At 42.1% G+C, this 24,515-nt stretch overlaps 2 protein-coding genes across 2 annotated transcripts in view; both read left to right on the top strand.

Moving 5' to 3' along the window:
- The window catches only part of RAB8B (RAB8B, member RAS oncogene family), an 83,799-nt gene extending 68,042 nt beyond the window's left edge, over positions 1-15,757 (top strand). Inside the window, exons 4-8 of the mRNA XM_029575397.1 lie at positions 593-670; positions 1,359-1,448; positions 5,115-5,180; positions 5,666-5,716; positions 8,867-15,757. Coding sequence (XP_029431257.1) covers positions 593-670; positions 1,359-1,448; positions 5,115-5,180; positions 5,666-5,716; positions 8,867-8,959 — 378 coding nt within the window. The 3' untranslated portion in view covers positions 8,960-15,757. The remainder of the gene's footprint in view (positions 1-592; positions 671-1,358; positions 1,449-5,114; positions 5,181-5,665; positions 5,717-8,866) is intronic.
- A 6,401-nt stretch (positions 15,758-22,158) lies between these two features.
- APH1B (aph-1 homolog B, gamma-secretase subunit) overlaps positions 22,159-24,515 on the top strand; it is a 40,005-nt gene continuing 37,648 nt past the window's right edge. Inside the window, exons 1-2 of the mRNA XM_029575189.1 lie at positions 22,159-22,505; positions 23,104-23,274. Coding sequence (XP_029431049.1) covers positions 22,393-22,505; positions 23,104-23,274 — 284 coding nt within the window. The 5' untranslated portion in view covers positions 22,159-22,392. The remainder of the gene's footprint in view (positions 22,506-23,103; positions 23,275-24,515) is intronic.

Here is a 24,515-nt window from a genome sequence, read left to right as displayed (position 1 = left end):
GGAGAGACCTGCCATAATGCCCTCATCCTAGGTAAGTGTTTATCTCTCTATAGGAGGCCCACCTAGTAACTAGAGGTAAGGTTTAGGTATTAGTGTAGGGGTTAGGGGTCACTTTGACATTCAAAATGAGACGTACGAACAGAACAGTGCTCTCTTGTGAAGATTTGATGACCTTCGGAGTGAGGAAACTCACCCAAAGATGAGATTTGTGCAATGTTTTCTCAACCTAGCTTGATGGAGTTTCCTCACTCCGAAGGTCATCAAATCTTCACAAGAGAGCACTGTTCTGTTCGTACGTCTCATTTTGAATGTCAAAGTGACCCCTAACCCCTACACTAATACCTAAACCTTACCTCTAGTTACTAGGTGGGCCTCCTATAGAGAGATAAATACCTACCTACTTGGGTATTTCATATAATTGGAGGTAAACTGGAAATGGATAAAGATACTGTAATATTGAAACACTGACATGAAAGACGTATTCTTATAGTGCTTCATGTTCATTTATTGCAGAAGGTTTAATGGAAGCAAAAGTTTTGCAAATAACCAAGTTGGGAATTCATTAAACAATTTTGACTTCTAATATTTCTAGGGAATTATGTTGGTGTATGATATTACAAATGAAAAGTCCTTTGACAACATCAAGAACTGGATAAGAAACATTGAAGAAGTGAGTAACTTGGTGTAGCTTGTACATCATAGACAAAATCCCAAAACTGAATTTTTCAACGGTCGTGCATGTTTTGCATTTCTCATAGTACTTTCACATGCAGAATATTTACAGGTTGCTACTGGTAGCTCCTCTTTATTTAAGTAGTATTTGGAAGCTCTATCTTCCTCCTTTCTGGTTCGAATGCTGAGTTGGGAAGCTTGTGTTCTTGATTGATGGTAGTGCATAGCTCAAGAGCCTATTACCTCGGTAACTGGTAAATTCACAAAAATTTGGGTTGTTAGCAATAGGGAGGGTAATTTTCACAGGCATTTCCCCAGAAAAAGTTGCTATTTTTGTATTTTCTCCAACATATTGCACTTGCCGTTAATTTAATGGATGACTGATATAGTTCCCTTGGAAATGAGGGAATAGTTCTGCTTCCTTGGTTTAAATCGAATGAGTAATTTTTAAAGACCATTTCAATTAGCATGCAGGGCAAGAAAAGGAAAGAGAAGACTGAAAGCTGAGACCCAGGAAACTGGTGAAGGAGGCAAAGAATAGAGGGTGTATGACTGTGCAGACAAAGGCAGTCAAATTAGATCACATTCTTCTTTGAGAGGCATTTAATCCTTAATGTGCTAATGTTACAATGAGATTAATATCAGTTACCCAAATGCTTTAATTATAAGGATTGTTTTGCTTTCAGCATGCCTCCTCTGATGTGGAGAGAATGATCTTGGGAAACAAATGTGATATGAATGAAAAACGACAAGTATCGAAAGAAAAAGGCGAGAAGGTAAACTTGTCATTGGCACTGAAATGAACTCGCTGCCGCGTTCTTCTCTCGAGTTCATTAGAATGTTCTGTTTTTAACCTAAGACATGTCTGCAGTGGGATAGCTAACTTTGATCCTTGAGGGATACAAGTAGATCCAGTTTTGAGGTTAGCCAACACCTGTAGCTCAATCAGATTTAAAATTAGAGCTGCATTATCCTCGTGGGCGTGTTCATCCTGATCAGTGTGTGCAGTCTTCAGTTGGCCATCTATTTCACAAAAACTAGCAATTCTGTAACGCTATCTATGTAACAGACCATTTACAGTTTAACAGGGTTTTATCTAATGTGATGGTTGGGTCAGCATTTAGTCAGTGTGTTTAATTTTAAACTTGGGCAGTTTGTCGTTGAGTTTGCATCCAGTGAGCCTAGTAATTTCATCAGCAGAAGAATCCTTTCATTTGGATTCTCCTCAAAGCTTAATTGGCATTTAGCCAGTGAATTAAATTCATTTGATCCAATGCAGCTCAGTAGTGTAATTATAGGCTTTGTAGGTTTGTAAAGGGATTAGCCTTTTCTGCTTGTAAGTAATATTCCTATATTCCTACTACAAATAAAATCAGTTTCTGAAGACAAAAGGTGAATCACCAGCCATTCAAATGGGGGTCATTGTTGCTTAATGCCAATCAAACTTTTTGCAAAGCTTTGTAGGAAACATTAGAAGCCACTTCTGGGCATGCCCCACCACGCAGTGTGCTGCAGTCTGTTTTTTGGAAGAACGGATACTTTCCGGAGAGTAGTAGCCCTGCTCATCTTAGGCCTTATTCGACAGTGTCTTGCCTTCCATCATTTTCTGTTACCAATGTGCCTTAGTTACTTTTCTTCTCTGTTTTTCTCTAGTCAGGGAGACTAAAGTTTTGCACAAACCATTGACCTAGTGTAACCTCTGATGTTTGGATCCTTTGAATAATAAGAGGGCTATAAATTCATTTTTTTGTGTTGCTTTTTTTTTTTTTATAAACCCACCAAAAATGCGTTTACTGCCTTATGGATGAATAACTTCTTTCCCATTCTTGTTTGACTGCCCTTAGATGGTGAGGCCATTTATGTGACTGGCGATTCACCTTATCTTCAGAGGGAGGAGTTTGCGTACCTGCAACAGGTGTTCTGACAGGGGAACCATCAGTCACATATAGCCTCCCTCCTCCCCTTCTGGCATGCAGTGCTCACTGCGGCCGTGGCATGGGACTATCACACGTGCACAGGGGTGTTTTCCAACATTTTCCTAGAAAGCTCTGGAACGTTCAGTTTTTTTATGACATCACCCATGTGTGTGACTGATAATTCACCTGTTTTCAGAGAACACCTGTTACAGGTAAGCAGTTTTTCTTTTGTGCAAGTAAAGTGGAATTCTTTAAATCAGAATGAATTTTACATAGAAACATAGAAACATAGAAATGACGGCAGAAGAAGACCAAATGGCCCATCCAGTCTGCCCAGCAAGCTTCCCTCATTTCTTCTCTCATACTTATCTGTTTCTCTTAGCTCTTGGTTCTAATTCCCTTCCACCCCCACCATTAATGTAGAGAGCGGTGATGGAGCTGCATCCAAGTGAAATATCTAGCTTGAGTAGTTAGAGGTAGTAGGGGTAGTAACCGCCGCAATAAGCAAGCTACACCCATGCTTATTTGTTTTTACCCAGATTATGTTATACAGCCCTTATTGGTTGTTTATCTTCTCCCCTGCTGTTGAAGCAGGGAGCTATGCTGGATATGCGTGAGGTATCAGTTTTTTTCTTCTCCCCTGCCGTTGAAGCAGAGAGCTATGCTGGATATGCATCGAAAGTGAAGTATCAGGCACATTTGGTTTGGGGTAGTAACCGCCGTAACAAGCCAGCTACTCCCCGCTTTGTGAGTGTGAATCTTTTTTTCTTCTCCCCTGCCGTTTAAGCAGAGAGCTCTGCTGGATGTGTGAAGTAACAGTTTTTCTTTTCCCCTGCTGTTGAAGCAGAGAACTATGCTGGATATGCATTGAAGTGAAGTATAAGAATGGAGTGATCAAGCTAGTTGAAAGGCATCAGGAATAGAGGAAGGTGGAGGTAGTAATTTGGATATTTGGTTTGGGGTAGTAACCGCCGTAACAAGCCAGCTACTCCCGTCTTTGTGAGTGCAAATCCTTTTTTCCACATTTCCTCTTGCTGTTGAAGCTTAGAGTGATGTTGGAGTCACAGTAACCATGTGTATGTTTATTGAATAAGGGTATTGTCTCCAGGCAGTAGCCATCATTCTGGCGAGTCATTCTGGCGAGTCACCCACTCTTCATTGATTTATAAAACTTTGTTTTTAATTAGGGAAGCTTAAATTGTGAACCACTGGGATCTTTCTCTTCTTTGTCCAAAGCATTGTTTCTTTTTTTTTTTATATTTAAGCAGAATTGAAAAGGCTTGAGAAATTGATGTCATTGTAAAGTAAACAAATGGAAATATTGAAATGTGCTCAAACTACCACCAAAGTATATACTAATGCAATACGTTAATTTTCCTCAGTCCACCAGTTTTTGAGATCAATAATAGCATAAAGATACCAGTTTCTGGATAATATTGAAACCTCTGGTACCAGATGTAGAAAAGGGAACCACCATATTTCAAAAGCAATTGGAATGACCCAGCCTCATTGCTATCCATTGAGAGGCTTAGGAGATTGTGTTTCTCTCTTCTCCCCCAGCCCTCTCCCAGCTAGGATGCCAAATTCAAAGAATAGCAGGGACTTGGATCAAGATTGGACCTTTATGCTTTCTGAGGATCCAGAGTGATTAGAGAATAAGTATTTCTGGCCAGCCAATCTAGGCAGAGCACATTCAAGTCTGCATAGCAGCAAGTCGCTAGAGCAAGTCTTCCATCCAAATGGAGAAATAGACTTGAGGCCGTTCAGAGTGTTGGACCTTCTACTTGCTTTGTTAGTTGAATCCTTACAAGTAGTAATACTTTTCTTAAACGGCAGATAGTGCCTTTCTCAATGACTGCATTTCATGATTCCTGTTGGAATAATCAAGTCAATTAAGTGGAAGAAGCCCCTTTTCTAAGCCAGTGTTTCACCATGAGTGATAAAATATTGTCCGCCAGAGTGTGGGTCTTTTTTCCCTATAATTAATGCCTAGAGTATTTTTATACTATTTTAATTAGATCAGTGTAAACAGAATTTTATTGTAGCTTGCCCGACTCTGGCTGAGTTTCGCTCAAAGAGCTGCCTCAGGGGCTTACAAGTCACATGAATTGGCTTGAAATATCGCAAGCTTTCTTTTTACCATTGCGAGAATCCGTCGCGTAGCGCTGATTTGGTATGCAATACCCACACTATTAAAGCTCCGCTTTGAAAGTAATTGATCTGAATATTATTCTAAAGAAACCTGCTGTGATATTCCTTCTTGACTTCACCTTGTGATGTTTTAAGCCAATTCATGTGGCTTGTAAGCCCCTGAGGCAGCTCTTTGAGCGAAATTCGGCCAGAGTCGGGCAAGCTACAATAAAATTCTGTTTACACGGATCCATCTACTTGTTTTCATTGCTGACAGCCACCTTGGATCGGCTACCGGTTTGCTTTCTTGGACCTACTATTTTAATTAGTCATACTTAGGTTTAGTGTCTCATCTTACAATATAAATCTGTTTATTAAGTATTCTTTTTTTTCTAGTTAGCAATTGATTATGGCATTAAGTTCTTGGAGACCAGTGCAAAATCCAGCATAAATGTGGAAGAGGTAAGTGTAAATATTTGTCTTTGTTACTTTTGTTTCATATTCTGATTCTGCAGTCCTTCTTGTAGAATTGCAGGCGATCACTTCAGGAAAGTGTTTCATTATGACCTTTCTGCATGTAGACTTTGTCACCTCAGTCTTGTATTCGTGCATATTTTGAGTTTGATGAGACTTACAACAATGCTGCTGTATAAATAAGCTGCAGCATGTGACATTACCTGAGGCAAAGCTGCCACTAAGTATACCATAGTACTAGAGTAACATAGTGAACAGTAATTCACTTACCTACTTTTGCGCCATAATTATCCTTATGACTGTACGTACAAAGCTTCTGTTGTCTTTATTTTATAAGTGGTATTGTACCAGACAGACCACGAATGAGGTTCTTACTTACAAGTAGAGGGGTACAAATTGATTTGTCCAGGAAGTGAAATTTGAATCCACACCTCTTATTTTTCTGTTTTATACATTGCTTTTCTTTATTGCAGGCATTTTTTACTCTTGGACGGGATATAATGACAAAACTCAACAGAAAAATGGTTTGTATATTAACCTGGAAATCTAGTAACATACTGAATGATGGCAGGTAGAGGCCAAAATGGCCTTATCCATTCAGTTTAGGGTTTTGTCTTGGCTTAACAGTGGGTGTGGGCATAATTCTAAGATGGTCAAGCAACATAGATATGAGCAAAAAATTTGATGGCATTTAGGGGTAGATTTTTGTAGGTAACGCGTGCTACCCAGAGCGCACGCGTACACCCAATTTTATTACTTGCGCGCACATGTTATAAAATCGGGAGTCGGCGCACGCAAGGGGGTGCACAATTGTGCACTTTGGGCTAGATTTTAAAAGTCCTGCGCGCCGGCGTGCCTATTTTGCATAGGCCGCCAGCGAGCGCAAAGCCCCGGGACGCGTGTAAGCCTCGGGGCTTCGCAAAAGGGGCGGGAGGGGGCATGTCCGGGGGCATGTCGTCAGGCTGGGGGTGTGTCCGGGGGGCGCAGCAACTGTTCGGGGGTGGGCCGGGAGGGCGGTCCCCGAGTCCCCCGGCACTGCAGCCTGTACCGGGGGATGCCGAGGCGGCGCGCACAAGTTACGCCTGCTTCAAGCAGGCGCAACTTGCACAACAAAGGTAGGGGGGGGATTTAGGTAGGACTTGGGGGGTGGGTTAGATAGGGGAAGGTGGGGGGACGCGGAAGGAAAGTTCTCTCCGAGGCTGCTCCGATTTCGGAGCGGCCTTGGAGGGAACGGAGGCAGGCTGCGCGGCTCGGCGCGTGCAGGCTGCTGATTTTTGCGCAGCCTTGTGAGCGCCGACCCCGGATTTTATAAGATACTCGCAGCTACGCGTGTATCTTATAAAATCCGGCGTACTTTTGTTCGCGCTGGTTGCGCGAACAAAAGTACTACTCTAACCCCCCTCCTGACTTTTCTTACCTTTTGCGCATGCCGGCATACGATCCTCCGACACAGCGGCAATGGCTGCCATGTCTGAGGCCTCTGGTCCTGCCCCCGGACCGCCCCTTTAGTAAAGCCCCAGGACTTATAAGCGTCCCGGGGCTTTACGCGTGTCGCCAGGCCTTTTTAACATAGGCCAAGTGTGCATAACCCCCTCTACATGCGTAAATCTTTGAAAATCTGGCCCGTAGTACTATAAATTGCTTTCTATTTTAAAAATAGAATAGACAAGCACAATATTGTTGTGACAAAAATTGTTTGACAGGCAGCTGCAATACAGCTAGCAAGAACATAAACTATAGCAAATATTTACCAGGAATAAACACATCAGCAATAAGTTTGACAAAAGTTGAGTCCTAAAACTTTTATTTTAGAATCTGTTAACACAAATTGGCAGATTGGGTGCACCAAGTGGCACTTATCTGCTGACCTCTTTCTAAAACCTGAGGTCTTGACTATGCAAATAAACCACTTGACCAGAGATCTTACAAATAAGATAATGCTGCATATCATAATGTGAACACTCACATTTAATGTTTTAAAAGAAGAATAAATATAACAATTTTTAAATAGGTGGATATAGTCCAGGTAGGGAGCCACTGAAAATATAGAATTTGTCATGTAATGGCAGTGGGCACAATTATAGGCCAAACTGCTGCAGTATTTTTGAATAACTTGAAAGTGGAGGCCAGAAATCTAGAGGAAGCAGCGCATAAAGAGCCCAAAATGGTTGATTTGAAGCATAAACGCAGGAGAGTAATGTGACTCCAATTTCATACTGGATAAGAGGTTTATCTTATCCAGTGCTTGCTATCTGAATTTATAGGGATGCTTCAGAGTCATGCTTGAGAGAATTTGCAAGGTTTTTTTGTTGCCTTTTGTAAAGACAGCAGAGTGAATGCTGAGGTTTATTGCAGGAGACGTGGAAGCAACTTCTAGGGAAAAGTATCTTCATTTTCTGAAATTGGGAAAACCCATACGTCACCCAATAAGAAGTCTACAGATGATGTTGGGGCCGAGATGCATGACAGAATGTCACTGTGAAATGAATTGGGCAATACTGAGATGATATTGTATAATCTGCTTAGAAATTACCCAGACCATATCACAATTTCCTGAAGTGGAGAATGGATACGTAACTTTGGGTGATTTATTGAGATCTGGAAAACGATTCATAAATACTATTAAACATGTCACGGTCATCTCCAGTGTGACCATTGTGAAAGCAGGAAACAAATCAATAAGGTTGTCCTGCCACACCAAATTAATATGTGAAGCAGACAGTGACATTAGACACTGTAGAGGTCTTATGAATAAGGAGTTTGTAGCCAGCAAGTTGTTTAACAAGCAATCTGTAGTCAGTAGAGCACAGAAAACCCTCCAGATTAAACACCATCACTGTCCAGTGATGTGTGCCAATTAGTTCCACATACGGTTACCTCTGCTGTAGCAAAATTGATCCAAGGAAAGAGGTTGGGCAAAAATAGCAATATCACTTTCCTATTCAAGATTTAAATAGTGGTGATCCTACGGATACACAGAATTTAGGTCCCTTGCTGACTAAGGGGCTGAAAGGGAAGCTGCCAGAGCCGAGCCCATCAGTGTCGCGCACGTACACACAGGGTTTTCCCTCCCTGCAGCCGGAGTCCTTCTCCATCAGCCAGCGCATATAACATTCAACGTTAGTAGGTAATACATTTAAAACTAAGAGAAAATAATATTTTACTCTATGCATAATTAAGCTCTGGAATTTGTTGCCAGAAACGTTTGGACAAGTTCCTGGAGAAAAAAGTCCATTAGCCATTTTTTAGGTAGAGTTGCAGAAATCTTGGGATAAGCAGCTTGAAATCTCTCTACCTCTTGGGATCCTGCCAGGTATTTGTGACCGGGCTTGGCCACTGCTGGAAACAGGATGCTGGGCTTGGTGGACCTTTTGGTCTGACCCACTATGGGCAAGTCTTATGCTCCTACCCCTTGTGACTGTAAATGGTGAAGAGAGAAGATTTGAGGTCTCTTGCTCAGTGTGCCGTTATGAAATAGTTGGGGATGGGAGGAGGGGAAGCACAAATGCATGCTTAATACTTCTGTAGTTCCGTTTTGAAGGAGAGATCTGCATGGGCAAGTCTACTTCACTTGCACACGAAGACTTTGGTGTATGTTCTGAAATTCTTGTAAAAGTCAGCTAATCAGCTTTTCTCTCAATTGTACTTTTGGCCTTTTTTTTTTTTTTTTTTAGAATGACAACAGTTCCTCAGGAGCAGGAGGGCCAGTTAAAATTACTGAAAACCGATCAAAAAAGAGCAGTTTCTTTCGCTGCTCGCTGCTTTGATGAACTCCTAGTGACAGACTGCAGCACACCTAGGAAAAAACCTCTTTTGCTTCTCTGAAAGCACACGATTTGCAGAGCCTCAGAGAATCCGGATCAACAAGCTGCTGCTGAGAGCCCCATGGAACCGGACTTCAACGAAGAAATCCAAAGTGGGTTTTAGAGTCCTAGAGCCTATCGACTCCTTTTTTCCCCGGGGAACGGAAGCGATGAAGTGGAGACACGTGCAGAAGTTAACTTTTTGTCTTGATTACTTTGTTTTATTGCTTGCTGCAAAAGCTGCTATGTTTCTTTTAACTTTGCACATCAGTTTTAGCCTTCATTGTTTAATGCACAATCTTACTCTTGCGTTTGCACAGTTTTTTGTTTTTTTTTTATTTTGTCTTTTTAAATGTGAAGTACATTCTTGTTTACAAATCTGTGCATTTCACGTTACATATTTGCAGAGATTAAAAAGTGAAATAGTGGTCTAAGGCAAAACTGGTCCTTGTACACCTTCCAGTATGTTTGCTTCTCTTATAGGGGACACAGATGTGGTGGCATCTGTTTCAGTGTTAAGGACATGGTGGTTGGGTATGTCCTTTTTTTAAAAAAACAAAAAAAAAAAACCACTGCTTAATGTGTAACTATGCTGGCTGGTGAGTCAAAAAGGTGGTGCAACAAGCACTGTATGCCCTCTAGTTACCCTCGCTCTTCCACCACCACCCATACTCCCCTCCACCCTTTGCTCTCTCCCTCCCCTTTGTCATTCCCTGCCATCATTCTTCTGTTACTTTTCTTCATGTCTCTGGTCTCTTAATTTATGGTAGGATAATCACATCTACACGGGAGCAGCCACTGTTAGCTGAGGGAATGCCTAAAATGCACAGATCTATGCTCAGAGGAGTGTTTGAATTCTGATTTCTTTGCTTTACCTGTTAATGGAAAATGTAGCCCTCTGTATGTTTTAACAATGTCCCTGTGGATTCTGTCACTTTGTCCACAAAATTCCTCACCTTGTATTTTTTTTGCAGGTTTAAATCTGATCCTTTCCAGATTTCTGTTTTTCGTTTCCAAGAACTTTGCTCTCTTTTGCAGTGAAGTTTTGTCCTCTTAGCTGCGGATGTGACGCGTAACTATTGTGGAACCCGAATGGTTTGGGGCTGAGCAAAGATCACTTGACGTTCTTCCACGAAACTCCCCTTTCCCATGTGCTGAGACTTGAAAGTATCCTGCTGCCACTGTTCCGAGGTTTAGCCTAGCAAGACCTTCTTGAAGGCAAATGTTTGTGCAGAGCAGGTCACCGTGTGATGAAGCACTTGCAAAGCAATATACAAGAAATACGATAGTGGCGTAAAGGCAGAGTTAGATATTTTAGTGGAATGCTTTAGAGCCCGGTTGTCCATTCAGATTGTATGCAAACAGTTTCACTTAATATTGGCACTGTTCATTTACTAGCTGGCTTGGTTGAAATCGTTCCCATTTTATTCAGGCATTACATTCGCTGTAGTTGATTTGTGGTTTTTCTCTTGTACATGATTAAAACAGATGTTATGGATGAGCAATAAAGACCATGTAGGTTTTAGTTTGATGTGCCAAACTTGTGAGCTGAATCCTGACCACAAACCAAACAAGGTGTCGTGTATTGGTTCTGATCAGGAAAATGGTGTTAAACTGACACACAATTGCTGTTTTTCCTAGCATGCTTCCTCTGCTTCACTATGTCCACTAGAGATGATTTGATTGTGCACCCAATAAAACTTGTTTCTGCAGATACTACTTATGCACTCACATTTTTAACATCAAATACCAGTTTTTTCTACTTTCTGTAATACAGAACTGATTGTAAATAGGCCATAAGCAAAAGTAAACTGTAGAATTGCCATCAGAATCTCTCTGATTTCTTGTTTCAACTATTTTTCATGATCTGGATTTTTTTCCTAGTATCACTTTGAAGGAGAGAGGGTTAGCAGGAATATTTTCAGACTTGCATTGTGTAGTGCTTTCAGCTATTCCAGCTGTTATTTTGTATTAAGTAGGCACACATGAGAGATGTACCTGCAAAACCATAGCTAAGAGCTGCCTACCAGCTCATAGTAAAGGCTGTAATGCTATAAAATAGGACTTTTTTTTTTTTGCCTGGTAGTTACCTACTGCTACTTTGGGCTTCCAGTTTTGTCATAACCATCCCCTTTTGGGGTTGTGATAACATGAGCCTTCGTTATGCAATGCAATGCAATACAATGCAATTTCTGTTTAGATCTTGCTTTTCTACTATAAAACAGCTAATATCAAAATACAAATTCAATAATTTGCAATCCAATATACAGTGCAAATATAAGCAGATATAAAATATAAAGACCAAAATAAAGAAAGTTATCCAGAGCATCAGCAGGATAATCACTTTTTGTTTTTTCCTACAATAATTTAACCAACCCTTCTATCTAGCCTAACCAGTACAGTGACATTCCTTTGGCCAGGGACCACGTTGTCTCTCTCTCTAACCTGGCATGTGTGCATTCAAAGTCCGACCATTGGACATCACTGTTGTGCAAGGGATGAGACATTCTTTCCCTGATCCCCACTCATTCTGAAGCATCTTCGGTCAGCCTGGGTTTGTGAATCAAATCCTGAGCTCCCACGTGGCAACACACCATCCTACTATTCATAGCAGAAGTCCTAATTCTCTGCTACAGTGCAAATATTTAGTGTGATTTCCAGGCCCTATACTCTCTCTATACATATCTTACACAGTGGCTTATCCTTAACATAGTATGGGAATCAGGAGATTTGACTGATTACAAGGAGGGCTTATAATAGCAGAATTTGACTTATCACAGTGGAAGAATAGTCTTGTCCTACCAAAAAAAAAATATAACCAAGGTTTGCTTAAAGAGTGCTATTAAATCACTTCTTATACTTCATTGATTTAGAATGGATAGTAACTTGGAGCTTTCGTGTCGGCATTGGGCAGTCACCAGCATTGTGTTGTATGAAAAAGAAGCAGGGTGAACACAGCCATTACAATATAGTACGATTATACTGGACAAAATGGAATGACGACCCCTGGTACAACCCCTTAGTCACCATTTTGGGAAGTGATTTGAGCCACCCCAGATGTCGTCGTGGCTTCTTTTGTCACTAAAACTTAAGAGTGACTGTAAAGTATAGCAGTGCCCTGGCTTCACCCCTAACCTAAGCAGGCACTTTGTTACCTCCACCTGACACATTCTGGAAAAGAGTGAACTGTAAGTGCTGTCTTTGGTAACCAAGTGCTCTTTAAGGTAAGTCTCATGACATTTATTATGAATGTTATTCTTGCAGTAATTTACCTCCTAACTACTTGATGTCACTGCGCTTTGATTTGATCTCAGGGGTTCTTTGCAAACCAAAATGTGACGTGGCATGTCAGCAGTTTTTATAAAATGCTTTGCTTTTTCTGTTTCCTCTTGGATTTGATTAATGATTAGTCTCCACAAGCTTCTGTTGGACAGAGCCTGCAAGTAAAGGACTCACAGTGCTTCTTGAAGCAGAAGCAAAAAGTGTACTTGCTGTATTGTAGAAAACAAATTTACTTGCTATTTTCTTATGTTTAGCTATGCTAAATTGTATGTAAACTTCAGGTAAGACCATAGGAAACTTGATGCATGATGAAATTATGCACTAAGTATATCACTTTGCTTAATAATCATGTAGGAAAGCTTTTTGTTTTTGATTTGTAAAAGGATTTAGTGGCAGATAATGTTCTTGTCCTTTCCAAGACATTCTGGCTTCATGTATAATTTGTGATCTTAGAAATAAGCTTAAATTCAGAATTTGCTGAAGTATTATGTGGTTTGGCGGCTCCATTTGTCATTAGCTTGCTGCTTTGTCAGTAGAGATTTTATCATATGGTCTGGTTACTGGACATTAAATGTGATGTATCTTGGTAGCATGTAAATCATTTGATTGTGTTGCGTTTGCTTGATTCTGGGTGTATTTTATCTTTAGACTGGGTGATACCTAATAAATGGTGTGTTCTGCCTGTATAAAGCTTAATGAAAGGGCTACAGATTTTTCTTAGTGCTCAGAAGTGAACATTTTTCTTTTAATTTGATAATTATAAAGCAGTTGGGCGAAAAAAAGGTGTTGATTGTACAGTGCTGAAACAAAATCCACCTATTGGGCTTTCTGCAGAGAAAGTACACATTAGTCTATTGGAAAGAAAATATATAAAAATGGACTTTCAAACCATAAGACAGTGTGGTACAGTTCCTGATTCAAAAGGTTATGAGGTAGGGTAATAACCCAATCAGAAGTTGTTTGGGAAAGCAAGCAAATTTATATGGTGACCAAAGATGCTGCATTGGTGGTAGGAAAGTCCATGGAGGATTGGTCCAGTATGAAGACTGAACGGATCTGGCAAATTCCAACATTCAAAAAGTTATCTTTTCTTTATTTGGCAGGGCTTCCACCAAATACACCTTGATTGTTTCCTTCAAAATAATCCTTTTGACAGGTTGGTCTGTGACTCTTGGCTCGTATCTAATATCCTGAGCTACAGAAAACATGCTGAGAATCATTCTGTGTAATAACCATGTGTGTAAGAAGTGGTTTTTATGTAAGTTGAGCTGATATGAGCTAGAAGTCAGATGAGCTACACCAGAAGCGGCCAGCTCTGATCCTCAAGAGCCACAAGCAAGCCACATTTTCAGGCTATCCATAATGAATATATGGCATAGATGTGCAGACAGTGGAGGCAGCACATGCAATTTCTCATGCATATTGTGGATATCCTAAAAACCCAACCTGTTTATAGCTCTTGAGGACCGGAGTTGGGTGCCCCTGAGCTACACCAGTGTTTCCCCAACCCTGTCCTGAAGGTACACTTAGTCAGGATATCCATAACAAATATGCATTAGATTTCATACACTGGGGGTCTCCATGCAAATCTGTTTCATGCATATTCGTTATGGATATCCTGAAAACCAGACCAGTTAGGTATGCCTCCAGGAGAGAATTGGGAAGCACTAAGATACAGTCAGATGGGCACAATTTTTTATTCAGTAAGTGAAATTTACTAGATTTGTCTTCCATCCTGTCCCTGTAGCAAAATCTCTTTAAAAAACAAAAAACAAAACTTTTAAAATTTACCAGACTTTCCTTGAAACCCTACTTAAAATGCAACGATCACATCTTTTCCTATCACTGAGTCTCCATTGATACCTACCCTTCATAGGGATAAACATTGACATTCCTTATAAGTGTAGCTCAGGGGTGGCCAACTCCAGACCTCAAGGGCCACAGACAGGCCTAGTTTTCAGCATACCTATAATTTGCATGCACTGCCTCCATTATGCAAATCTATCTCATGCATATTCATTGTGCATTGTCTGAAAACCAGGCCTGTTTGTGGCTCTTGAGAAACAGAGTTGGCTACTTCTGGTGTAGATTAATCAGGAGGAGACTGAATAGATCAGAGCTTCTCTAACTTTCCTGGGATCCCATAGCTAGTTGGGTTTTCAGGATATCCACAATGAATATGCATGAGAAATATGCATACATGGAATCTTCATGATATGCAAATTTCTCATGCATATTCATTGTGGATATCCTGAAAACCCAGCTAGCTGTAGGGTCCCCAGAACAGGTTTGGGAAACCCTCAAATAGAAACTGCACTATTCAACCCCATCTGCAAGCTTCTGTTAGGAGAAGTAGGGTCCTCAGCTAGCTCATGCATAAGAGGCTTACAACTTAGTAGTGTGTGAACAAGTTTTGTATACATTAGAATGTGTGCAGTCTGTGCTTTTGCACATTTTTAAATCTGAGACAGTATGTCATGTGTTGTCCTGTGATCAGCAGATGAACTATGAAAGTGGTTTGCTTGTTTTGCAGTAATATAGTTTGAGGCTTTTCATTCACTACTAAGGAAAGCCCTTTATTGCCATAAAATAGTTTTCTGTCACCTTGCTCAGGCTCCTTAGTCTGATACCTACTGAATGCAAGGATAGTTTTCATGAACTTGTCTGATGTATTTGTTCTTGCTTTCGTTAGTATAAAATAGAGTTGGTTAGTGCTGAGGCCTTATTCCTTTTGGTATGACCCAAAATGTTTTTTTTCTGCAAACAAGTACCTCAAGTTTACAAAAAGCATTTTTGGAGACTGAAAGTCATAAGAATTTTTGGAACTATGAAAAGATTTACCTTTGACTGTTCTTCTGCTTTGAGGTATTAACATTTGACCAGGCTGTCAGTTGCTGTGTCCTTGAGTTTAATTTTAGATCTAGTTGTCTTCCAGTCTCTGAAATACTGAATATCATTATTACTGCATTTTTAGTTTTCACTTTGCTGTACTAAGTAGGGGTCATACTTACTATTAGCTTGCTCGTATTTTGTGCATAGGGCAAAGATAACATTATTAGATAGGGCCCCTAGTGGCAGAACTAACCATTTATTTTTAGCCTTGGTTTCTGGTGAATGAAACTGTTAAAATATTGCAGTACATTCCTATGGCCTTACTGTTTTTTTTTTCCTGCAAATGACATTTTTACTTGGGACCACAATTTATTTTAATGCAATATATATTACTAAATTGATAAAGAAGCACGACCTTAAATGCTAAGCTTTTTCAAAATATACTGTAATTCTATCGTGTGTGTTTAAGCACATTTTATCTTGGCTCTAGAAGCTTAACAAAGGAAAGGTTCCTGCCGATAATGTACTTGTCATGTGGTTAACTTGTAACCTTTTCATTATGCGTGTACTTATGGTGTTAAAGAATTTTATTCCATGTAAACCTTTTTTACAATAAGCATCTTAAATAAAGATTACATAATAAAAGTATTCAGAACTGTTCATATGAAATCTATTCAATGCACAATTTTCAGACCGGTTCTTACTGCTTTCTTGCTCGCTGTGACTGTAGTAGTGTGGTGCCAAAGTATGTAAAGCTGACATTTTATGAAGCTGCTTGCAAGATGATTTGCCTACTGTATTTCGTTCTACCACGTCTGAGTCATTTCTATAGAACTGCTGCCGCGAGTGTGGTGTATTGAAACTCCATCCACTACAGTGTAAAGGAGCCTACTGGGTATGATCAATAAAAGAGCAAGGTCAATGTAATGGTCCCTTCTTTCAAACTCCTAGAGACCACCCAGAACCCAATAAAGTGTAAATATTTTAACAATTTTTAAATATATTATAAAACCCAAAGGCATGTCTGCAGAGAAGTTGGGGTAGTTTAAGAAAGCTGGCGAGCCAAATGGCATGTGGTGATCTTTGGGCTGTTATGTTCTATGTGCTGTAGATTTAGGATTCATGGTACCTTTTTTTTTTTTTTTTTTTTTTTTTTTAAATCTCTTGGAAAGTGATGTACCACCCTCTGAATCCTAAAGGACCCTTTCAGCTACCCAAGACTGATTCTGCCGCACACAGCAATGGCCAGCAGCTTTTCCATTAGAAAATAGTCTAGCTCATTCTCCATGACAGCAGGAGCTGTTGTCACCGAGCCATCGGCCTGCCTAAACTTCTATCTATAAAATTATCTCAAATGTTTCCTTATTGATGGCATGTGCTCAATTACCATGCATTGCAGTAATGAAGCAGGAATTATCCTTTCCTTAAAGTTCTGCTCTACTTCTATGGTGTCTTTCAGAGCTGCAGCTGCAAGCTGGTTTGATCTCTTTTATACCTGATTTCAGGAGTGGAAGGAGGTTCAAAGGGAACAGATGGGAAAAGCTGAAATAAGCCATAACTGAACTGTTGGTATCTGGTTATTGTCCAGTCACACACTGTACACAGTCCTTGTAGAACAAACTTTAAAAATGCTATCCTGATAAAATAAAACAGACGTGATCAGCCTCAAGGCCGATAGCTTTAATAGAAAAACACTTTTTTCTTCTTCTTAGGATATGAAATTATAAAATTACTTACAAATGAGCACAGAAAAGTTAGCTGGGTTGAAATGGTATTTGTTTCTCAGAGAACTAACATCCTGTACTTGTTTTGTTTTCATTTAGTGTTCATTAAGTCAAACATGCTTGTATGGGAACAAATGCGTTTGGTTTTTTTTTAAGTATAGGTAACATTTCGTGTATGTTACTCTACAAAAACAAACAAACTGAAGCAATATTGAAACATCCATTTTTTTGGCTGCCTACCCCTAGTGCTTTTTAAGAGTACTTTTAGATTAAATACCACCACCAACCCATATCTGAGCCTGCTCATGATCAAATTGTATGGAAGACCAGACCCAGCTCCACACTTAGGTTGCTTCAGCATGGTTATAATTTTTCCTTTGTATATAACTATGTGTTGTTGCTATTGTAATAAATGTGAGTACCAAAGGAAAAAAAAAAGCTACCCTATATTTAAAAGGCCCTTCTGACCATAAATGGTGAAAAATGTCAAGTTCAGCTCCAAAAGTAAACACTACAATTCTGTATTAGTATAACAGAGTTTATAGGTTTGTATTAATGTTACAAAAAGACAAAAGAGGCTGCATCTAAGAGTGGAACGTGCCTGCAGTTACTGGTGGTGGTGTCCTGTCCAAGCAGAGGAAGAGCTTAAAAACAGCACCGCCTGGCTCAAAAGAAAGTCAAATAGAGATTTGTAGTTTTAAACAAAACTAATTGTAATACTGCAGTAAATTAGACGTAAGGACTGACTCATCTTAAAACAGTGCTTCTAGGAAATGGTGTGATGCTATACAGATTTAGGGCTGGGTTTGTTTTTTTTAATGTATGTGTTCAGAATCTTTAGTGCTAGTACCACTAGCTCCTGTGTTGAAATGTTATAGATTAGAAGCTACTTTTGGAGCATCGTTTCCTACTGCTGCTTGCATTTTTCTCTCTATGCAGAATTGTGGCAAGAAAGATGCCTGTGCAAACATCTGCAGTGAGAGGATGCAGGCAATGCTAAAGCCATAATTCACTGAAGCGATCCAATATTCTGTGGCAAGAGAGCTCTACTGCCAGTAGTCTTGCCTCTTAAATGGGACACACCACTATTACTGGAGGGAGGGGTGTCCGTTTGTAAATGAAATCATAGAACATTTGTTATGTTGTAGGAAGAGAAATATTACAATGAAAATGGTACAATTGGGCTTGCTTGTATGGCAGCAGAAGGTCACCAGTTCACGCAGCTGTTCTGGCTATCGTGCATGAAGAGGTGGGAGAGAAATCTGCATACGTGCATGCAGTTTCTTGGAGGTAGATCTCTCTCATGTAGGATCTCTTTCATTAAGGATATCTGGAAAATCTAAGTGGCCTAGGCTCCTGGGAAAACAACTCACTTGAAATTTGAGTTAAGACATGATCTACTAAGGGTCCTGCGTCCTTCACTACTTCGACTAGACTTAAAGCTGTGACTGCTGCAACCATCTCATTTTCAGGATATCCACAATGATTATGTATAAGATATTTGCATACCTTAGATGTAGTACACGGAGAGACCTTATGCATATCCAGCATGGAGAAAACGTTTGTAGCTCTCAAGGACTGAAGTTGCCTAACATCTGCAAAGATGTTCACCAACACTCTAATCATAAAAATGTAATCACCCTAGGATTAGCATTAAATCAATAGCAGGCTCCAGCTAAGCTAAGACCAAACTCACACAGGAGCCCCAAAGCAGAGAGACAGAGTGTAAGACTTAGCTACCCTCAATAACACGCAACAATTAAAGGCCTGGCTAAATAGCCATGCCTTCCTATTTCCCTAAACGTGAGATAATAAAATTCAGAATGAATAGCCAATGATAGCATGTTCCATAAAAGGGATGCTTAGCAACTAAAAGTGGTACAGGATGTTAACTGTAGCTTAATTGGTGAAGGTGGAGGGATCCTTAGTAAATAGGTAGCAGGGTCCCAACACAAAATCTTGGATTTGATTCTAGTGAAGACAGGAACCCAATGCAATTTCTGAAGCACAAGTGTAACAAACGTATTTTCTTAACCCACAGATCAATTCTATAGCTGTGTTCTGCAGAAGTTATAACTGCTTAATCTGCAAAGCGGAGAAGTCTCTGGATTTCACCTGGAGGCGCGGGGGCCTTTACATTATTGCTGGGTCTCAGGGCAAATGCTAAAAAGCGCTGAAACTCTTGTTTACAGCTTCAGCCATTCTCCTTCCTCAGTAAGTTGTGGGGCGTAGGAGGAATGGGGTAAGTCTGGAGAGAATTATGAGAGGGGCTACATCACACAACTCAGTCTGCAGTGTAATCCCAGGAGCTGTGATTTATAGGAGTTGGAAACAGTGCAGGAGTCGGGGGAGAAAAACAGGGGAAGAATGCTGGGATCAGCCTTGGAGGGGGAGAAAGGTAGGGCTGGACAGAAGAATGTAGATTAGGTGGGGAGGGGAGTGGAAGAAGAAAGATAGGTATTATTGCTCTTCCCCCCCCCCCCCCCTCAACAGCAATCTCGGGGTGATTGCAACCCAAAAATCTGGTATATGATGAGTAAATAATTATTGAGAGAAAACCAGGGCTTATATCTGAAGTCCTGACTTTCCAAAAATGGTTGGATATGTGGTATGTAATAGGGATGTGAATCGTGTGATCGATCGTCTTAACGATCGATTTTGGCTGGGGGGGGGGAGGGAAATCTGATCTTCATGGGTTTTTTTTGTTAAAAAATCATAAATCGGGGGAGGGCAGGAAAACCGGCACACCAAAACAACCCTAAAACCCACCCCGACCCTTTAAAACAAATCCCCCACCCTCCTGAACCCCCCCCAAAATGTTTTAAATTACCTGGGGTCCAGTGGGGGGGGCCCGGCGCGATCTCCCACTCTCGGGAGATCGCGCCGGGACCACTACTAGTGAGGGCAAAAGTAGCGCCGGTGCCATTTTGAATATTGGCAATACGGCGTGAGTGCAGGAGGTCACTCCCGGACCCCTGCTGGACTTTTGGCAAGTCTTATGGGGGTCAGGAGGCCCCCCCAAGCTGGCCAAAAGTCCCTGGGGGTCCAGCAGGGGTCCGGGAGCGATCTGCACTCGTGACGTCGGGTGACAGGAACCAAAATGGCGCCGGCGCTACCTTTGCCCTGTCATATGGTAAGGGCAAAGGGCCACTGGCGTCATTTCTATTAACGCAGCCGTGGCCCGAGAGCGGGAGATCGCGCCGGGACCCTCCCCCCCCCCCCCCCCCCACTGGACCCCAGGTAATTTTAAACATTTTGGGGGGGGTTCAGGAGGGTGGAGGATTTGTTTTAAAGGGTCGGGGTGGGTTTTAGGGTTGTTTTGGTGTGCTGGTTTTCCCGCCCTCCCCCGATTTACAATTTTTTGACCTTAAATCAGGGGAATTGCTATTGTATTGCGGCTCTAACAATTTTTGACGATTTAAAATATATCTGACGATTGTTTTAAATCGTCAAAAAACGATTCACATCCCTAGTATGTAATAGAAAAAACAAAATAAAATGTTTAGATTAACCATGCAATTTGTTATAACAGTTTGGAATTAATCATGGCTTTAGGAATTAATTTTATCTACAAAGGAAGGGACTGGTCCTATCAAAAAACAGCTGTATGTTTGTGACTTACTCATGTATAGAGCTGCTAGAGCCTGCCCCACTGCAGTTAGAAGACAGGAGACGAGAGGCCCAGTGGTGGGTGAAGCCCCACAGGTGCTTGAGTAAGAGCGAGTATGTGCATGTATGAGCGAGAAGGAGAGAGGAAGTAGTGTGTGAGCATGTGTCTGTTAAACAAAGTATGAGTGAGCGTGTGTGTGTATCCCCTATTCCCAGCACCAGTTAAAGTGACTGAAAATCAAGATTTCCTAGAAACAGAGTGGAGGCTTTTTATTTTTATTAGTTTTAATTGTTGGGTGTTAGGTGATGTGTCTGCTAAAGTGTATTTTCAGTGTGGGATCTCTAGCAGCCTAGCTTGTTCTGTTTTCTTAATAGGAGGTGTATTAGTGCTGTAGGGCCTGGTATAATGTTTGCAGTGTTGCCTTGTCATAGGTAGGGTTGTTACTGTTTGTGTGCTGGCAATTAGTGCTGTGTGGGAGGTTTACTATATTATAATTGTAGTTCAGTTTATTCATGCCTGGCTGAGGGTCAAGTCCCACACCCAACATGGGTCGTAATCTATTCCAGTTCCACCTGGGGTTCAAGGGTCTTTTTTTGCAGCGTTTTTGGCTTGCCATAATGCAGTATGTATAACTATAATATACATATTAATGTAAGTGATATTTTTACCATAGATGATGATGATACTGTGCATGTCATTTGTCAGGGGAAATCTGTTAGAATAATTTTTAATTGAGTGTGGTGAGGGCCATTGCCCCTGGAACACACGAGTGCATTTGCATAAGCGTCCCACCATTAAATGCTAAAGCAAACATTTTAAAATGTGCTTTTAGGCCAAGCTTTTCAAACTATGGATTGAATTTTAAAAGCAGGATGGGTGTTAAAAGTGGAAGCTATGGGTGTAGGTCCAGCTGAGCTGAGCTGTGCTGAGCAGACTTGAAATGTTTTCTGAGTCCAATGGTATCGTTTGGTCTGCGTACAAATAAGAAGTCTTGGCAATACAATACCATACGTGGAAATAAGAAGTGGCAAATAAGGGCTATGGTCAGAGTGGGTCATGGCCTTTTAACATGAAATGGGTGCATGAGTAGTTATGGGTCCATGCGGGCCCTGTACCTTTACTAGTGCTATGGCTGACGTGTATGTAAGGAAAAAACAAGCATGCTTTTAAGGATTGGGGCTAATCGAGTACCAGGGGCACTATTTAACTAGGGAAGTTAAGAAGTCCTATCTCTTAGCTGGGTAAACTGAACTGCCAAAACTAGCACTTGTGGTGGGAGTTATCTATTCCAGTTCCCTGGGGTAGTAGAGGCTGCATTTGTGCCTGTGTGCGTTTGTCCATATAAAATTGTGTGCACAGGCATGAACCTACTCTTTTATAACCTGTGTGCATGTTATATAAAATGGCTGTGTCCCTTGGGGTGAGCTGGCATATGCCTGTACATGTGTGCTCGTGTGGTGGTATCAAAGTTACTACGTACGGGCATTGCAAGACATTTCAAAAACATCAGTTACCCACCGAGGTAATTAGTGATTGGAGAACAAGGAGTCTAATGTCAGCCTACGTTCTTCCTTTGTCTCCTAAACAGCGCTGCTGCCTGTGAAGAAAAGGGCAGTGCTTTTCAGTTCTTCTGCGGCACTTCCTCCGGCCACTAGAGGGCAGTGATGGCGCCTGGAGATGGAGCGTGGTCCCCCAGGCCGCCGCTCTTCGCACGCCGCTCCTCGGCTGTGTGATACAGGAAGAAAGCGCAGTAGTAGTGCGGGCCGCTCTGGACCTGGGAGCAAGGCTGTTATCGCCTGTTTTGGGGGGGGTTCACGTTCGTCTGTGGACGCTGAGCTGTCTCCGCTTCGGCTCCTGGGGTCGGGTCCTGCGCCGTCTCCTCGGCCCCCTGGTGCCGGACCTGCAGAAAGCTGCCTGAGTGCTCGGGGGGACCCGAGGGCTGAGCCGCGATGACGGCCGCGGTGTTCTTCGGCTGTACCTTCATCGCGTTCGGCCCGGCGCTGGCTCTTTACATCTTCACCATCGCCACGGACGCGCTCAGGATCATCTTCCTCATAGCGGGGTAAGTGCAGCCCTTTCTCCCGGCCGCCTTCCTCCGGGAAAGCCAGCACCGCCGGGCGGATCCACGCTTCGGAGCTATGGAATCGGGAGAAAGTGCGGCACCCCCAGACCACCCGGGATGCGATGCCCTTCTTCCGGGTGCCTGTCACCACCCCTGCATCTGTATCCCCCGCAGAAACCTTCCCTGGTAATATCTGTGGGATATAGCACCCCAGCGATGCAGCTCCCTACTTACGCAGCACCTTCGGGATGTGACTCCCCCCCACCTTTCAGTATCTGCCAGCCCTGCAGCTCTCTTAACTAGAACCGCTGGATTGCTGCTTCCCAACCTGTCACTGCCCAGCATTTCTGCAGCCCTTCTACACCCTAGTGCCCCTATGATACTGCCTCCTGCGATGCACTTTTTTTTGTCTATGATTCCTCTCCTGCCCCCAAATTTAGAGAACCTGCTCTCTATCCTGCCTCCCATTATTTGACTTTGATCAGTAAACAGAGGGATTAAACAGTAAAAATGTAGAAAATCTATTTTGCTCCTCACGTTTGAATTATTTTTAAAAAAAAAATGGTTCTTTTATTATTCCTTTGCATGTGCTTTTTAGAGCTTTCTTCTGGTTGGTGTCTTTGCTGCTATCCTCTTTGGTCTGGTTCATTGCGATGCAGATCAGTCAAAGTGATAATGCCCGAGTACAGACGGGACTACTCATCTTCGGAGTGGTGTTTTCTGTCCTTCTCCAGGAAGTCTTTCGGTTTGCATATTACAGACTTCTAAAGTAAGTTGGAATTTTTGGTTGTTAAATTCTATTAAAGGGACCCTAAACCTTTATGGAGAATCTTTATATACACACACACATTTAGGAAGCTTGTGTTCTGGTCTTCCATGACTCCTAGCTTAAACTCTGGGATTTGGTCCTTCCACCATTAGGTGACTACAGAACCAAAAACAGAGACTTAATTGCCCATACATACCTGTACCTGAAAAATCATGGGGCTATGATTATAAACATATAACCACTGAAAGATTTGAGCTAAGATAGTTGCGCTCAAATGGATCACTGACAATTAACTGCTATTTTTATTTTCCATTATTTTCATGTTCATTTCAAACGTTTTCCAGATGTTTTGTCCTTATCTCCAACTTTTCCTAACATGTAGCAGATGGTCTCAGGACCAATGGGTATAGTGTACTCCTGATCGCAGTTGCAGATGGAATGTATTTCAATCTGATGTCAGCCCTAGTACATATACCCCTGCAGGAAGTGCAGCTCTTCAGTATTTTCCGTCTCCATAGCAGTTCGGGACTCTATGCACGCTCACACAGCGTTGGAGTAATTTACCAAAACAAGAAGAAATCTTACCTCTACAGACGAGCCCCGCTCTCCTGCGGTGACACCCCTTGGGTCCCTCCCCCAGTTGAGAATTCCCAAGGTGATGTCTGCGATCCCTCTGAGGTAAGCCTCGGACCGTCAGCCGACCCTTGGCGTGGACTTAGCTCCCGTCATTGGGTGAAAATGAGAGGCAGCGGGTACAACTTCGAGCGTAGCGGTGAAGGTATTTCCCTCTCTCCCCGCAGCTGGAGACTGCCCGGAACGAGACCGGGAAGCGCCGAGACACGGTAAGGTAGAAAGCTATTTAAAAGTCTCCGAAGTTCGAAGAGTCGCACAGGTCACCAGCCGGTGCCAGTGCTACCTGGTTGATCAGCCCTAGCAGGGCGAGGTCCCGGTCAGACCCGAGGAGACCCTCCGAGGTGGTTGCCATGTTGTCCACGTGGTCGCCGTCACCATCTTGACCTGTTCGCTGCCGACCCGGCACAAATCTCTTGTGCGCACATCGTCGCGTGCCTAAGTGTTGGGCGCACAAACGACGCGCATAGTCACAAGCTTACTGTGTCGGGAGCATAAGTTTGGTCTGTGCACACAACGGCGCGTGCATCTCCTTGCGCGCATACCAAACCTACGCGCACAATCTCGACGCACCGGAGCGCATAACTAAGCCACCCGGGCCCTGTATTTTA

The sequence above is a fragment of the Rhinatrema bivittatum genome, chromosome 13 (assembly GCF_901001135.1).
Source record: "Rhinatrema bivittatum chromosome 13, aRhiBiv1.1, whole genome shotgun sequence".
Taxonomy (NCBI): domain Eukaryota; kingdom Metazoa; phylum Chordata; class Amphibia; order Gymnophiona; family Rhinatrematidae; genus Rhinatrema; species Rhinatrema bivittatum.
Note: the sequence above shows the minus strand (reverse complement) of the source record. Positions and strands in the feature narration are given on the sequence as shown.